Here is a 14,960-nt window from a genome sequence, read left to right as displayed (position 1 = left end):
AGCTAAAAGACAAGAAAATATAAACCAGGCCGATGAACTGCCTATCGTGTTTCCCTAGACTCCTGCGCGAACCAAATTTTCAAAAAGCAAACGCTTTACTCGACTGTCACAGACTTGGCCAAGTTTCGAGGGAAATCGACATTCAATCCCTCACCAACGGCAAGCCAGTAGGCAATCAGCTGCAAGGGAATCACGTTAAGGAGACCTTGCAAGCAGTCCACCGTCTTGGGAATTTCAATCTTCTCAGTCTGAGAAGTTGGGAACTCCTCATCGTTCTCGTTGCAAATGACGATGGGACGACCGCCACGGGCAATGACTATTTCAGAGGTCAGCTGTTGGATTCTCGTAACAGTGCATATTCGTGAACTTACCTTGCTGGTATGCGTTCAATGACTTGGCGAAGATGTTATCCCGAGTGAGAATCATGATGATGGGGAGGTTCTCGTCAACCAGGGCAAGAACACCGTGCTTCAATTCACCAGACATGACAGCCTCGCAGTGGAGGTACGAGATTTCCTTGATCTTCAGGGCACCTACAATGGATATGTTAGATTCTGAGGGCCATCCAGGAGTGGATTAAAAAAAAAAAGGGGGGGGGGGGGGACAAATGACTGACCTTCCAAAGCTGTGGAGTACTGGCTACCACGACCAAGAAGCAAAAGACTCTTCTGATTCTTGAAGAATTTGGCACACATATCTTTGATCGGGTCATTGAGCTTGAGGATTTGGCGGAACTGGTCAGAAATCTTGGAAAGACCATCCATAATTTCCTCGCGCCTCTTCTGCTTGGAAGCACGGTCCTCGCTGAGGGAAAGTGCAAACATGACCATGGCGACGAATTGGGAAGTGTAGGCCTTGGTGGAGGCAACACCAATTTCAGGGCCGGCGTTGATGTGCACACCACAGTGAGTGAGGAGAGAGATCGAGGAACCGACAACGTTGACAATACCAACAGTTAAGGCGCCCCGCTCGAGGCAGTAACGGAGTGCCATCAGAGAATCTGCAGTCTCACCAGACTGGGAGACAAACACGCAAGTATCATCACGGAAGACTGGAGCTTGGCGATCCAAGAAATCGGAGGCCAGTTCGACGGCAATTGGGATCTCAGTAAGCTCTTCAAAGACACCACGCACTGCCATGCAAGAGTGGTAACTGGTTCCACAAGCGATGAAGATGATGCGTCGGCAACGGCGGATTGTGGAGATGTACTGACGAAGACCACCAAGAGTCACTTTCTTGTTCTCAACGTCCAAACGACCACGCATGGTGTTAACAACAGATTCGGGTTGCTCGAAAATTTCCTTCTGCATGAAGTGATCGAACTTGCCCTTCATGATCTCCTGCAATTCCAACTCGATGGTCTGGATAGCGCGGACGTTGGAGGTGCCATCATCCTTGGTCAGACGGTGAATGTTGAGCTGACCTTCATGAATGTGGGCAATATCGTCGTCCTCCAAGTATAAAACTTTCTTGGTGTGCTCGACAATAGCAGAAGGATCGGAGGAGAGGAAGAACTCGGCGGGTTGGGGAATTCCATCGTCCGAAAGGAAAGCGCGAGACTGAGAGCGGTGCAAAAGCGACTTGTCAGGGGGCGCGAGAAGGTTGGCGGCTGTCTTCTTGATAGCCACATTCTGAGAGGCCTGTTCGGCAGGAAGAGCACCATCTTCCGAATATTCGACGTCGACAAAGTCAACCTTCATCTTCTTGGAAGTGCGGACACCGATGACGAGAGGAGAACCCTTGCGAGCGGCGATCACTTCGTGTGGGTAGTGGACGGACTTCATGAGAAGACCGAAAGCGCCCTGAAGCTCCTTGATGACGGCCTTGGCCAGGACAGTGAAATCAATATCGGGATGCTGGTCGTAAAGATACTTGGCCAACTTAGCGATACATTCGGTATCGGTCTCGGTCTCGAAACGGAAGCCCTTGCTCTCCAAGAGTGCCTTCAATTCCTTGTAGTTGGTGATGATACCATTGTGAACGACAGAGAATTCCCACTTGGGGTCAGATCTACACACTGTCAGTAATCGAGATAAATTCTCCTCCTCCTGATGCGGAATTTACCTGTGAGGGTGGCAGTTGATGCGAGAAGGAGGGCCGTGAGTAGCCCAGCGAGTGTGAGCAATTCCAGCATGGGAATCGTAGGTCTTTTCCAAGTCGACGTTTGACTGGGCGATCAACTCCTTCAATTTCTCGACCTTTCCAACTTCTTTGAAAGCAAAGACTTCGTTCTTCTTGTCACCATCGATAGCTAGACCGGCGGAGTCATATCCACGATACTCGAGTCTGGAAAGACCTGGAAACAGAAAGGGTTGGTCAGTTCCAAAGGTCCGTGCCGATGGTTTGTTGATGGAAAATGGGAAAACTCACCATTGACAAGAGTCTCTAGAATGTGTCGACGGTCCTTTTCGACAAGGTAGTTGATGTAACCGAAAATACCACTTTGAGAATAGAGTTGTTTTGTTAGCTTATCCCGCCAGATTTCGAAATAGAGTTGAGTTTTTGTTTTGTATTGGGGAAAAAGGACTTACCACATGATTGCTGTTCAATTCAAACGAAGGTTCAAAGAAAGAAGGGGGGGAAAAACCGGTTTACTGTGACACGGAAATAGTGGAACAGTTTGTTGCAAGTCAATTGACAACCACAAGTTCCTAGGCGAGAGGATTGATGAAGAGGCGTTTCCTTTGGCGTGAGAAAAAGGTGGGGAGGCGGTAAGAGCGAATGGTGGAGGAGGGGAAGCTGAAGACAGGCGAATTGGAGGTGTCGATCGAGGCAGCTCTTGCTGGGCGGCGTTTGAGATTTAGGGCGAGAACGGATGGCGAGCGAAAGGAGTAGTTTTGGCGGGAGAAAATTGGATTAGTTAGACAGAGGGACGAAGGATATGTAATGTAATAGAGGTGGACGGTAGGAAAAGGAGATGATGAATGAATATGGAAAGAAGAAGGGGGGAAGGAGGAAGGAGGAGAGGGACAGAGGATATAAATAACAGGGAACCACAGTGTATGGAGACGGACGATGCACATACGTAGTGAGTGTACTAAGTGTAGTTTTTAGTATACGGGTCTCCACCGGCAGTGAAGAAAAGAGCTAACTAGTTAACTAACTTAACTAACCTAACTAAAGCTACGACAGCTGAGTCTTGGGCTAGCGAGCTGCTCAGCAACACCCACCCTTATTACTCTCTCGTAGTAAGTTCCGTTACGAGGGAATCGGCGCCCTGAATAGTTAATGAATGAATGGATGGATGGATGGGTGGATGATGCTTGACGTGGAAACAGCTGAGCGGCTCTCGTGCAGTGCAAGAAAGGGAAGGAGCAGGGCGGGCGGTAATTACGATGCCAATACGGTACTCCGTAAGTTAATAAACAACCAAACGTGCTTTCCGTGTACTACGTCGTAGTGGATAAAAATAGGAGGGGCAATGCCAGACAGACAGACGGACTATTGATACTACTATGGAGGAGTTAATAACTTACTTAGTTAACTACTTGCCCCGTGCGACTGAACAATACTGACCAAGCTTGGAAAAGTTGATGGCTGTTTATTTACCCTGTACTCCGTAAGTAGACGAGCTCGCGACGCACTGTGAGTGGACAGGGTCAAATGGCGGTCGCGGGTACCGAAGATCTCCACAATGTGGGCTATGCAGTGGCCTGCAGTAGGCGTGGCGATTGGAAGTTCCAGGCATTGACGAGTCCCCTGCCTGGCAACAAACACACGGAGCCCTGGTAGGTGTCCACTTTGCTGAAACCATGTCTCAAACAGGGCAATCAACGATCACTATGCAGTCTGTACCTGGGTACATAGTAAGGTAATCAGATTGATCGCTCGGGATAGGCAGCTTTCGTCCTCAGGTATGATGGGCAGGTGTTCCCCTGGCAGGGATTGTGCTAATTGTGTTTGAATCTGACATTGATGACATTGACATTGACAGCGACATAACAAAGCCACGACTAACTAATTTGTTTTGGCAGCCACATTGAATGATTGGCGACACCGTACGGTATTTATTTATTATACCGTATCTACATTTACGGCTTCGATGCTACGATATGAACAGGGGAATCACCTTGTTATGCTATAACTGTAACTGTTTGACAGTGTTTGCAATATGAACTTGGTTCAGTAGCATACTCATTCATTCGTCACTCAAGAAGAAGAGGGGGGAAAAAAACGTCAAGAATGCATGTTCCTCCCCTTTCCCCACTATAAGATAACGCTAGTTATCGAACGATCTGTAGAAACTAGCTATCGAATACCTAACTACCACCGAGAATGTGTATGGAGCACTCTGTTCTGCAGAGATTCAGGGGGAACAAACAACTGGCGGTTCCTGGACAAGGGGGTTCGTGAGAAGCGTGGCAGTGCACATTCTATTTTTATGTTTTGGCCGTCAAAGGACCTGGTAAAGTATGTGACCCGAGAATTGACTCGGTCTACCCCGTGCAGCATTGGTTGCTTCGTCAAGGACGTAGTATGGTAAGTTGGTAACCCAACTACCATCGTACCAGGCCAAAGCTTCGATCCGAGAATTCATGTTGAGGCTGTTGAGCTGATATTCAGCCTCAATATAAACTCGACCAGTAAGTAAATCAGCCCTCAGGCTTAGGGCTGAAGACGAGTCAAGCTAAGCTAGCCCAAGCAAAGAAAAGCATTGGATGTCATGTTGCAGAGGTTAAATATGAGATGCATGAGATCGATCGACTACGTAGTAATGTCACCTACTTCTTTCTGACTGGCTTCATAAGAATATTCTGAAGCGCCAGCTGAGATGGAATGTCCGAATGAAAGACTGAAGAGCTGCGTCTACGTAACTAAGTTAATGGGTGGGATAAATTTAGATCTTGCCGGCGGACCGGAACATTAGCCATTCCGAGCTAGTCTGCTACGACAGAGAGTACTCTAACTTCCCGCTCTCAACTCAACCAACGTTGGCAACAGCTTAACCAACCCATCATCAACTTGACACCCTCCCACCAGTCAACTAATTCCATTGGTCTCTACATTGCTTATACACTTGAGCGACACACGAAGAAGGATAGCCTGTCTCATTGACCCGGCCTACCTTCCAAAGTAATCGAACAATCCACTCGAACCCTTGCGGCGGGGCTATTGAAAAAGGAAAAATGGCTGGCTCAGTAGACGACCTGGACTTAGCAAAGGTATGAGTGACTAGTTAGTAGTAGCTCGGATTGCTCGAGATTTTCTTCCCCTTTTGGCTTCACGAACCTACTCCCCCTTTCGTTTTCCTTTATCCGTCGCGCACAGTTAAACTAACCTAAAATAACTACGATAGGCTTTCAAGGAGCTGGCCCAGTGCGTCTTTCAACTTTTAGAAAAAGCCCCTCCGAGCACTCCAGCTAACCCCAGTCAAATCTAGCGGCGAAAACACAGCTCTTGCTTTGGAAAATCATTTAGCTAAACTAGAGCGAAAGATAGATGAGCTCCTAGCGGCGGTAGAAGATAACACTCATGACGAGCAGCAAGAAGCCCGTGATAAACAACAACCGGCACATCACGAAGAGGACGATTCGTCGAAGAGCGCATCGAAATGAAAGTGCCCATCTGAGCCCTTCTCGACGACTCCTTTCTCGGTGATAACGGCATCGATAAGAGCTGCCGGCGTGACGTCAAATGCAGGATTCCAGACATCTATGCCGGTGGCTGCCAGTTGAATAGTCTCCATCTGTAAAGCGTCTCCCACGCGCCCCTGCAAGGGACCCTTGATGGTGGTCACCTCCGATGGGGCACGTTCTTCGATTACGATTTCATTTCCTGACGGAGTTCCTCGGTCAATAGTTGTGCGTGGTGCAGCCACAAGGAATTTAACACCGTGATATTTTGCCAGTACGGCGAGGGCATATGTTCCGATCTTGTTCGCAGTATCGCCATTGGCAGCCACACGGTCTGCGCCGACGACAATGGCCGACACTTTTGATTCGGGCTTGGCAAGTAGCGACGCAGCCATGGAGTCTGTTATGAGGGTTGCGGGCATCTTCTCGTGTACTAGTTCGTATGCTGTTAACCGTGCACCTTGGTTGTAGGGTCTAGTCTCTGTGCAATAGACGCGATTCAAGGCGTTTCCCTCGTGAAGCGATCTGATAACACCCAATGCTGTACCATAACCCGCAGTCGCAAGAGAGCTGATTCTCAATTAGTATTTTCAAACAGAGGAAAAAGAATGTACCGTGGGCCTACGAACCCTGTGTTGCAATGAGTGAGCACATTGACCTTGGCCTGTCCCTCCGTTGCTGCTCGCTCAAGGATCCATTTTGCTCCATACGCCCCAATGTTTTTGTTGTCGCTGAGATCATGGACCAGCATCAACTCGGCTTCCTGGAGATACGCTGCAACAAGTGATTGTCCTGTAGAACCCTGAGTCTTGGTGTGCTCCGTCACCATAGTTTCGAATTTGCGCGCCGCATCAGCTAAGTTGACTGCAGTCGGCCTGCTGGTGACAAGGTAGTGTAGCTTTTCAATGATAAACAGGCCAACCTCTTCCGAAGAAGACGACAATTTCCCGGCAGTTTGGATCTCGCTCAGCTCGACCGCAAGCGACAGGATTGCGACAATCGCAATGGCGGGGGCGCCACGAACGCGCATTTCCTTAATTGCATGCCAACCATCTTGCGCAGATCGAATAGGGATGTATTCGGTAACGAAAGGGAGTTGCAGCTGATCTATGATTTGCAACTGATTGTCGGCATATTTGATGGCTTGAAGAGACATGTTGTCGGTGTCTGCAGAGTAGAGAAAAAAATGTTGCTTTTAATAATTATGCGCCTGAATGACCCCGCACACTTCAATAATAGAAAAGAAGGGATCGAAAAAAGCTAGAGAATAGACAAATATCTGCATCCGCTAATTTCTCTGCTTGTATGAGTGTACGAACTCGTTGTCGACCCAGGAGATAGGAGGTTTATATTGAAAAATCTAAGAGCCACATGTTATATGCGCAGGTCCTGAATGGGCCGATGGCGAATCATCAAAGGTGGGGGTTTCTTTCTACTCTCAGCCGTAGATAATAATTAGTCCACCGATTGACTATACACGACAATTACTATGGAGCAAGTCAAGTCTTCTATTTCCCTTCCTCCGATATCATTTAATTCCTCAATTTCATAGTATTGGGGTATAGCTAGTAAAAAGTCGCCTTGTTCCGAGTGTCACCGACCAGTATCACGCAATCATTCCCTGAAAATCAGAACCATAAAGGTTTAATCTTCTATCTTCTCTTTGAATTTGCAAAAAGTAGTCATACTATTTTCCGGGACCATACGCCATACTCAAGTGCCATTGTTGAAAATCATTTCGAGTCTCTTCCTTCATCGTAGTTTGATCGGGGACTTGCTTGTCTTGTTGACGGTAGATGCGATTTCACGGTAGGGATGGTCTTATTCGATCGAAACTGACCTGAGAATTACCGCGCAGAAATGTATAGTACTGTCTCCAGTCAGTCTCATGGAGTCAGCCCAATTATGAGTGCAAACCGGCTCACCATTGTTTCCACGCACAAAAGCGTCACCGTAAGACCGCCTCAGTTGCCCATTCACATATTCCTCTGTTTTTTCCAATGCAATATTCATGTATCCGTCGACAGACTGGAGTTCGCCTTTTCAACAACCAAAGATAGTTAGTAAAGGCCGAGTTGCTGCAAAGAATCGAGTGCCGAACAGATCATACCTTGGTAGACAACGCCAGAGTTAAGCTTCACAGTCACTGGAGCTCCGGTGATCTCGCTAAGAAAAGTGGAAGGATCCTTTCCTTCTGAGGGGTTTCCGTTTTCCATGGTGTCTAGAGTGTGTGCTGTATCTTGCCGTGTTCGTTCGGTCTGTCAATAGTTGATGAAGGTATCGGTGATGTGATGTTATCGCATAGCAGATACAATAATACGAGAATTAGATATCGTTAGTATTGCGCTAGGTCTGATTCGGGTCTAGCGGTAACATTTCACCTATATTTCAAGCTTGCCCCACCCGATCGCGCGTATTAATAAATACGCAGATCAATACAGATATCATCACATCACCACCAAATAACAAAGCTATCTTTCTATCGCAATAAAGTCCGAAGACTTCACTCCATTTTGACTATATTATACAAAAGCTACTTATATAACATCGTACACGACTCGAAACATCTCGTTAAGCTTTCCGATGCGCTCTTTCTTCAACAAGCCGGCTTGGGCTAAGACAGATGACGAGCCCTCCGCGCCCGAATTTTATCGCCGATCCCATCAGACATATAAGGATATTTTAAAAGCGAATAGAGAACAGCGCCGCGAGGATGTCGCAAAATCGGCATTGACACCTGCCGTCGAGTCAACCAAGGTCCCTGTCCGTTCTTCAAAACGTCGCCGCATATCAGACCCGGAGGTCGACCCAACGGATGACGCTCGCGAGAAAAATGGCAACGGATCAACCGCCTCTTCTCCGCCGGTCGAGCAGTCAGACGAAAGCAACAGTATTGAATATGTTGAAAGCCGGAGACACTCCGATGATATTGATGATGGGGTCGCATTAGAAAGGGAATTGTCAGCGGCCGATACCTACGGAGCTCCTTCGCCTGAGGTTCAAGTTGTTGATGAGCCACCACGCTTCGAGAAATCTTTATCGCGCCGTCTGCCTACACTATCACCAGAAAGGGATAGTAATACATCCTCATCCCATAGTGTATTACCAACGAACGCCGAAGAGGCAAAGGCCGCACTTGATACTCGAGAAAATACAGAACAAAGAGAAGACAAGAAGGCCGAGGTTGTTGTGGAAATACTAGTCACATCCGAGATTGAGAATACGAAACCGTTGATTGTTCGGCGACATATGTCACAACGATTTCGAGATATTCGCTTAACGTGGTGCGCGCGACAGGGATTCGATCAGAAGATGACTGATTCTGTCTATCTAACTTGGAATAGAAGGAGACTTTTTGACGTAACAACATGTAAAAGTCTGGATGTCGGTTCTTTGTCGTCTCCTAGTGATTTGGACTTTGATGATGAACCCCGTACCTTGCGCATTCACGTTGAAGCAGTGACGGATGAGTTCCTGAAAGCTCGGGCTGAGGCAGAGAGATCAACTATGGCGCCTCCAACACCCTCGCAAACAGCGGAGAGCGAGGCATTCCATATTGTTCTGAAGAGCCCGAGCCACGGTGACTTGAAAGTGAAAGTCTTGCCCCGGACGCCTGTCCTTCAAATCATGGCCAATTTCAAGAGCAAAAGGAACATCTCTTCCGACCTCAAGATTCTCCTGTCCTTTGATGGGGATATTCTCGACCCGGACTCACAGCTGAAGGATTACGACATTGATGATATGGATCTTGTGGAAGTTATCCTTCGATAATGGGTTGCTCTCTGCGTGGGCATTATTATGTATATAACTATACCCTTTCCCTAATTCTCTTCGTAGCACGCTGGCAACCCACCAATCACGCACAGATGTTGAGTCCCATCCACTCCGAAATAGATATACCTAGGCTAAACAGCTACTGAAATGGCATATTGCCCAAGAAGATTCATGGTGCTGTACGAGTATCGTTTGATTGTCTATAATGGTATGGATCAAACCAATCAGATTCGGCCGACACGGAAGTGCCGACGGATTGGAAAAATTTCTTGCCCCTCCACACGTCAACAATTTCAGCTCTCAACATCAAGCCCGACTCAATATTATACACAAACGACACTACGGCCACTAAATTCTCAATATGAAAGTGATTACCGTCAATTTTCTGACATGCGCTGTGAAGGCCTGTCGGGTTTCACCAGCATCCACCCCGCTTCATTTCAAAGATGCAGAGCTAGAACAACAAGAACTCGATTTCAACCCCAGCTTGATCCGAAATATCCTGCCACGAATTGATTGGGATTCGCTGAGAATAACGGCTCAAGAAGTGAGTTCTCCGTAGCTTCTTGGCTTCCGCTCATGTCCACCTGCAAAACACAGTCTTTTCTTGCACCTCCTCCGTGTACAATCTGGCCTTCAGAAACTGACATCGGAAATGAACAGCTCGGATTCCCCGATATATCGAACATCAAGCCCAACGATGACCAGATCGACGAAAATATGCTACGAGATCTACACAAATTACTCATGGAAACCCACGTGATCGAAGGAAAGCTCTGCTGTGCAAACTGCGGTCATGAATATCAAATTAAAGAAGGAATCGCCAACTTTCTGCTCCCCAGTCACTTAGGTGAGTTCTCGGCTAGTAACTCATACTGGCGAACAGGCTTATTGCGAACTGCGTTGTGCTTACTCCATTGCAGTCTAAGGACGCCTGTCTGCTTGCATTGAATGTGGACGTTGCTTCAAAAACCCATAAAGTTTGGTCCCCGAACATGGACATGGCGAATTGAGAGGCAGCATCCATTATCCCGAAACATTATGACGAATCGCAATACCCATGCGAAGCCTTCGCATCTTAGGAAATTCTCTTGGGTGGTGTATACATAGCATCCGCATCATATGAATCAACAACTTCAATGCGACAATGGCCGAGCCAGTGACCGCCAGATCTCTCCAGCAGAAGTCCTCCACTGTACGGAGCTAGGCCGACATTATCAAGGAACCCAAAGCGGATACCCACGCGAGTCCTGCTCCACTACAGCCATTTGCTTGAGAGATCCTCCTGTCTCGCAGAATAATTCACATGAATCGCATGTCAAGCTATGTACGGGCTCTTTTGCATTGCAAATGACATGCGTGAAGATGTCAAAGCTGCTGTCTCTTTCTGCAATAGATGCAGCGTAATTTGATTGAAATGAATCGGTGGTTGACCAAACGAAATTCAAATAATATACATAACAACCACACCTATGCATCCACAGTAGTAGACTCTACTACGAATAAAACTCCCTTATCAGAAGCAGAAGAGTCGGTCGCACATTCACCGAATCTTGAATAAAGCCGCAAGCCATGCCCTCCACGAAGTACGCCTATCCAATGCATCCCAGAAACAAGATATCCGCTATTAGTTTTTCGTCGAGTATGATACCTGAAATGTATAATTGCACCGTGTATTAATTAAGGAATCCTTTGCAACCTGCTGATCCACACAAGCAGGGTATCCTGTCTTCGCTATCCCACTCTCTTTCAAACTTGTAATCGTATGTGAGTTCCTCATCTGTAATCATCATTAGCACGGAGGTTTGGAATTCCATGTTGAGGACCCAAAGGACCAACCTTTGCTGATGTCTCGCAATGCATAAATCACAATTCGCTTGCTACCGTCTACCCGAATGATCTTTGCCGTACAGTTGGGGGTGCAGCTATGGTTGATGAACCTGGCAATACCACCGCGCTTTGTAGCATCAATGACCGCATTTTCATCAATTCGGAAAAGGTAACTGCTTCCTATTCCACTCTTCAGGTATCTTCGCTCTCTCATATCTGCCACTTGTTGTCGGACTTTCTCGCCCACGTATTCAATGATCATATCATTGGCTGTAATATTTTCCTCGGCATACAATCCCCAGTTGTGAATAGCCGAGCGGGCAAATCTAACAGGTTTTTTACGCTTCTTGAGCTGATTGAAGCGTAATGCATCGCCATCGCCACCCTGAGGCGGGAGGACTTGTTTCTGTGCGTTGATATCAGCTGCAAGTCGGCGATTCTGAACCCTGGTGGATCTAGATGTAGAATTGTTTACTGGCTTTGTTGGGCCAGCCTTTGCAGAGTCGACAAGCACGGACTGAGGATCGCTTTGAGCCAATGCCTCTCTTTCCTCTCTGGCTTTCTGTACTTTTATTCGGTGAGGTAGATACTTTGATTTCTCTGCTTCAAAGATTCTCTTCTTGCCTTCCGTTCGAGCCGAGCCTGTTGAATTGGGGACAAAATATCCAGGGATAGTCGTTGGGGTGAAAACCGGGCCCGTTTCCCCGAACCGATTCAGAAGCTTAGCTTCTCGCTGCTTCCAGGCCCAAATGGTGATATCACCAACCTTTGACGGTAATGTATCTGACATGATATCTCTGAGAAAATCGAGATCCTCATCGTCCTTGATGAGTGTCTGCCAGCCATCCAGGTCCAAAACGAGCGCGTCATCGTCCAAGACGCTAGGTCGTGGTTGATCAAACGAAACCTCAAAATTGACTTCTGGTTTTGAGTATATATTGGTCTCTGCTTCTGCTAATGATGAGCAGTATTCTTGAAAGGTTGGAATTTTCAGGGTACACATACCAAGACTAATTTCTGCAGACCGTAGAATCAAGTCGTCATCGGTACAAACGGTATCAAAGGAACCAGGAGGAACGTCAACATCAAGAGTAATTGCATCGATGCCAGTAATATCATAGTCATCCTTATGTCGCTTTCGGGAATCAAGACCGTCCTCAAAAGTTCTCTTTCTTTTCTTAGACAGATTAGGGTCAACTTGCTGAAACATTAGCTCGTCATGCGGTTCACTGTCAACATCTGCTGTATTGACATAGTCGGTAGCCTCGGGGTCTTCAGAAGGACTTCGCGAGGCGTATATATTGTAGGCTTCATCCTCGGTATCTGAAACAGACGTGTCGAAGCTCATCTGACTAGGCGACCTGCTTCCAAGTTCGTCTGTGTCCCGTGACATAGGTGTCCGCATGTCATCATCCGAGTCTCCAGCTGCATGAAGATGACGAAGACGATGATGGAGCGGTCGTACATCTCTTCGTCGTCGTATATGCCCACGTCTTTCATCCAGATAATTTGTACCATTGACTTGGTCGTGATATGACTTACGAATGCGGGGAAGAGCAAGGAGGTCGAGCGGACGGGAATGCAATGAGTTGCTCGGTAATCCAAGCTGAAATGGATTAGATTTACGTGTCTCCGGGTCCTGAATGCCCAAAGCCTTCCTTCTTTCCGAGTGTCTCTCTGGATCAAGGTATTCGTAAAGAAAGGGAGCGGCGATGCGAAACTTGACATCTTCAAGAAGTTTTGTCTTCAGTTCGTGTATAACAATACTAAGGACTTCTTTTGAGGGGTCCAGGCTGCTAGCACGTTGCTGTTTCTCTTCCTCAATCTCCAATTCAGCTTCTCTGAGCACCCTCTTCTCTTCAGCCCGAGCTTTCAGCTCCGCCTGCAATCTTTCAGGACTCGGACTGCGCTCATAGTTTGGATTTCCATAAGGCTGACTTTCCATGTTCATAATGTAAGTGAATAGAGGCGTCATGTGGCACATTTTGTAACACCTCATGGTTTCTTCTTCACCGCGTCTGGAATTCTCAAAGATGATATAATACCCAGTTTTATCGCATCGAACGGCTTTCCAGTCAAACGTTCTTAATCGTTTTTGTAGGTGAGGCAATGTGGATCCTAGGACTGGGACATAACAATGAGCGATGAATATATAAGGGTCTCGTTTGATTTGTTGCAGAATAGGCGTTTCTTCAATGGCTGGTGACACAACGGGTTTCGAAGCAGCCTTGGGACCTTCTGGTGGGTTAAAAGCTGGCCGTACTGATGAGCGCCCAGAAGGCCCCTTTGGAGCGGTAGGGGGAGGCTCGTTGTTTTTTGGAGGAGTATCACGATGGCCGGAGTCTAGCGACGGTGGGTTGCTTTTACGCCAGGACTCAACAGCTTTGTCCACCAGTCTCTGACACAAAAGTCCATCGCGATCGAGATCTGCTCTAATGCGTCGTGTACCGATACGTTGTTCCTTTTTGCACTCATAGTAAGCACGTCTCGCGGCAGCTGAAGCCGATAATGGCCCTTGATTCTGGAAGGAAGTGGCATCCTTGAATTTAACAAGACAAATGCCGAGGGGCCGTCCGGTGACTGGATCTGTGCGATTATCAATATGAGCAACCTCTCCGAAGCTTGAAAACAATGCAGTTATTGGAGCGATCGGTGTGAGAGGATCAAATCCGGTGACGACTAGTTGGGAAGTGGCAGCTCGACCGATAGACGTTGCGGCATCGAAGGGCCAGTGTCGTACTGAATAAGGCGTTGATCTCAGCCGTACTTTCTGCGCATTAGCCGAACCGCGTGTATAGTTGGCAATGGAAAGACGCGGGTCAGCCGGAACTTGGAATCTGTCGGTTTGGACGAAGTCTGAATACTCGAGCTTCTTCCTTTTATCCTTCGTGCCAAGTTTTCTATCCAATTCTGGATCGTAAGTTACCTTACGGCCTTTTAGTTCGCATGGTAGAGAAGCGCGTATCCCAGATGAGGAGGTTTCTGCTGTAACATCAGAGCGACCTGGAGCCGGGCTATTACCTACAGGCTCATTATGCTTGATATCGATGGCGGAGCGGGACGAGCTCGGCTGGTCCTCATGTAGGCTGTTAGCATTACGCGACAAAGATTGCGATGGCGACTGTGTAACTGAAGTTTGTTGTAGCGACCCATTTCCATTCATTGTAGGCAATTCAGTCGCAATGGCATGGGCGGAGAGGTCAGAGTCCACAGAGATCAAGGTTGTAGAACGATTGATATTTTTAGCAGATGCATCGTTCTGTAGGAGGAGCGCACGCATATCATCCTCGTCTTTGCCATGCGTTAATAAGGCGTTCTTGGTGGCAACAGCGACTGGTTGCGCAAGTCCGTTGCTAGTCTCTGACTGTGATCTGCTTCGTGTACGATTCTCGGATATTCTGGATTTTCGTGACTGTAGAACAGACGGCGCGGTTGGGAAGAAGTCGGCAAACCCTGCAGACAAGCGCGACATGTTGTAAAGGGCTATTCGCCGAGACCTCTCCAAGCCAACGCAACCGGCAGCATTGTCAAGATTGGAGCTGGATGGCTCAACCGACCCGGTATGTATTTCTAGAGGGTTTTATTGAAACGGCCAATATCGATTGAAGGGCGTGCAGAAGGACTATTCTTATAAAGAACGAAGTGAAAATCGGAAGAAGATGCGTGCCTAATTGACCCAGCACATGGGCTTGGGGTGTTCAATTGGAAGGATTGAAAGTAGGAGGTAAAGTCCAATATTGCGCCTGGTGAAAGTGAGCGTGTAGCAGAAACATAAATTGCTTC

General features: G+C 47.5%; 6 protein-coding genes across 6 annotated transcripts; 2 read left to right on the top strand and 4 right to left on the bottom strand.

Moving 5' to 3' along the window:
- Nucleotides 1–95: 95 nt before the first annotated feature.
- Nucleotides 96–2,536, bottom strand: EYB26_003362 (uncharacterized protein; the record flags this gene model as incomplete). The annotated part of the gene is made up of 6 exons (XM_054262663.1): nt 96–316; nt 372–533; nt 617–2,010; nt 2,065–2,296; nt 2,371–2,441; nt 2,532–2,536. The coding sequence occupies 6 exons, from the start codon at nt 2,534–2,536 to the stop codon at nt 96–98; spliced, it is 2,085 nt and encodes a 694-aa protein (XP_054118638.1).
- Nucleotides 2,537–5,515: 2,979 nt separating this feature from the next.
- Nucleotides 5,516–6,729, bottom strand: EYB26_003361 (uncharacterized protein; the record flags this gene model as incomplete). Its single annotated transcript, XM_054262662.1, has 2 exons — nt 5,516–6,143; nt 6,203–6,729. The coding sequence occupies 2 exons, from the start codon at nt 6,727–6,729 to the stop codon at nt 5,516–5,518; spliced, it is 1,155 nt and encodes a 384-aa protein (XP_054118637.1).
- A 691-nt stretch (nt 6,730–7,420) lies between these two features.
- On the bottom strand, nt 7,421–7,789 carry EYB26_003360 (uncharacterized protein; the record flags this gene model as incomplete). Its single annotated transcript, XM_054262661.1, has 3 exons — nt 7,421–7,443; nt 7,499–7,612; nt 7,684–7,789. 3 exons carry the CDS (start codon nt 7,787–7,789, stop codon nt 7,421–7,423), a joined length of 243 nt encoding a protein of 80 aa, XP_054118636.1.
- Nucleotides 7,790–8,156: 367 nt separating this feature from the next.
- On the top strand, nt 8,157–9,344 carry EYB26_003359 (uncharacterized protein; the record flags this gene model as incomplete). Its single annotated transcript, XM_054262660.1, has 1 exon — nt 8,157–9,344. One exon carries the CDS (start codon nt 8,157–8,159, stop codon nt 9,342–9,344), a length of 1,188 nt encoding a protein of 395 aa, XP_054118635.1.
- A 364-nt stretch (nt 9,345–9,708) lies between these two features.
- EYB26_003358 (uncharacterized protein) lies at nt 9,709–10,275 on the top strand (the record flags this gene model as incomplete). The annotated part of the gene is made up of 3 exons (XM_054262659.1): nt 9,709–9,894; nt 10,011–10,197; nt 10,271–10,275. 3 exons carry the CDS (start codon nt 9,709–9,711, stop codon nt 10,273–10,275), a joined length of 378 nt encoding a protein of 125 aa, XP_054118634.1.
- A 748-nt stretch (nt 10,276–11,023) lies between these two features.
- Nucleotides 11,024–14,649, bottom strand: EYB26_003357 (uncharacterized protein; the record flags this gene model as incomplete). The annotated part of the gene is made up of 3 exons (XM_054262658.1): nt 11,024–11,127; nt 11,187–12,128; nt 12,183–14,649. 3 exons carry the CDS (start codon nt 14,647–14,649, stop codon nt 11,024–11,026), a joined length of 3,513 nt encoding a protein of 1,170 aa, XP_054118633.1.
- Between the last annotated feature and the right edge of the window lie 311 nt (nt 14,650–14,960).

Source organism: Talaromyces marneffei, chromosome 2, assembly GCF_009556855.1.
Source record: "Talaromyces marneffei chromosome 2, complete sequence".
Lineage (NCBI taxonomy): Eukaryota > Fungi > Ascomycota > Eurotiomycetes > Eurotiales > Trichocomaceae > Talaromyces > Talaromyces marneffei.
This window is presented reverse-complemented; position numbering and strand designations above follow the sequence as displayed.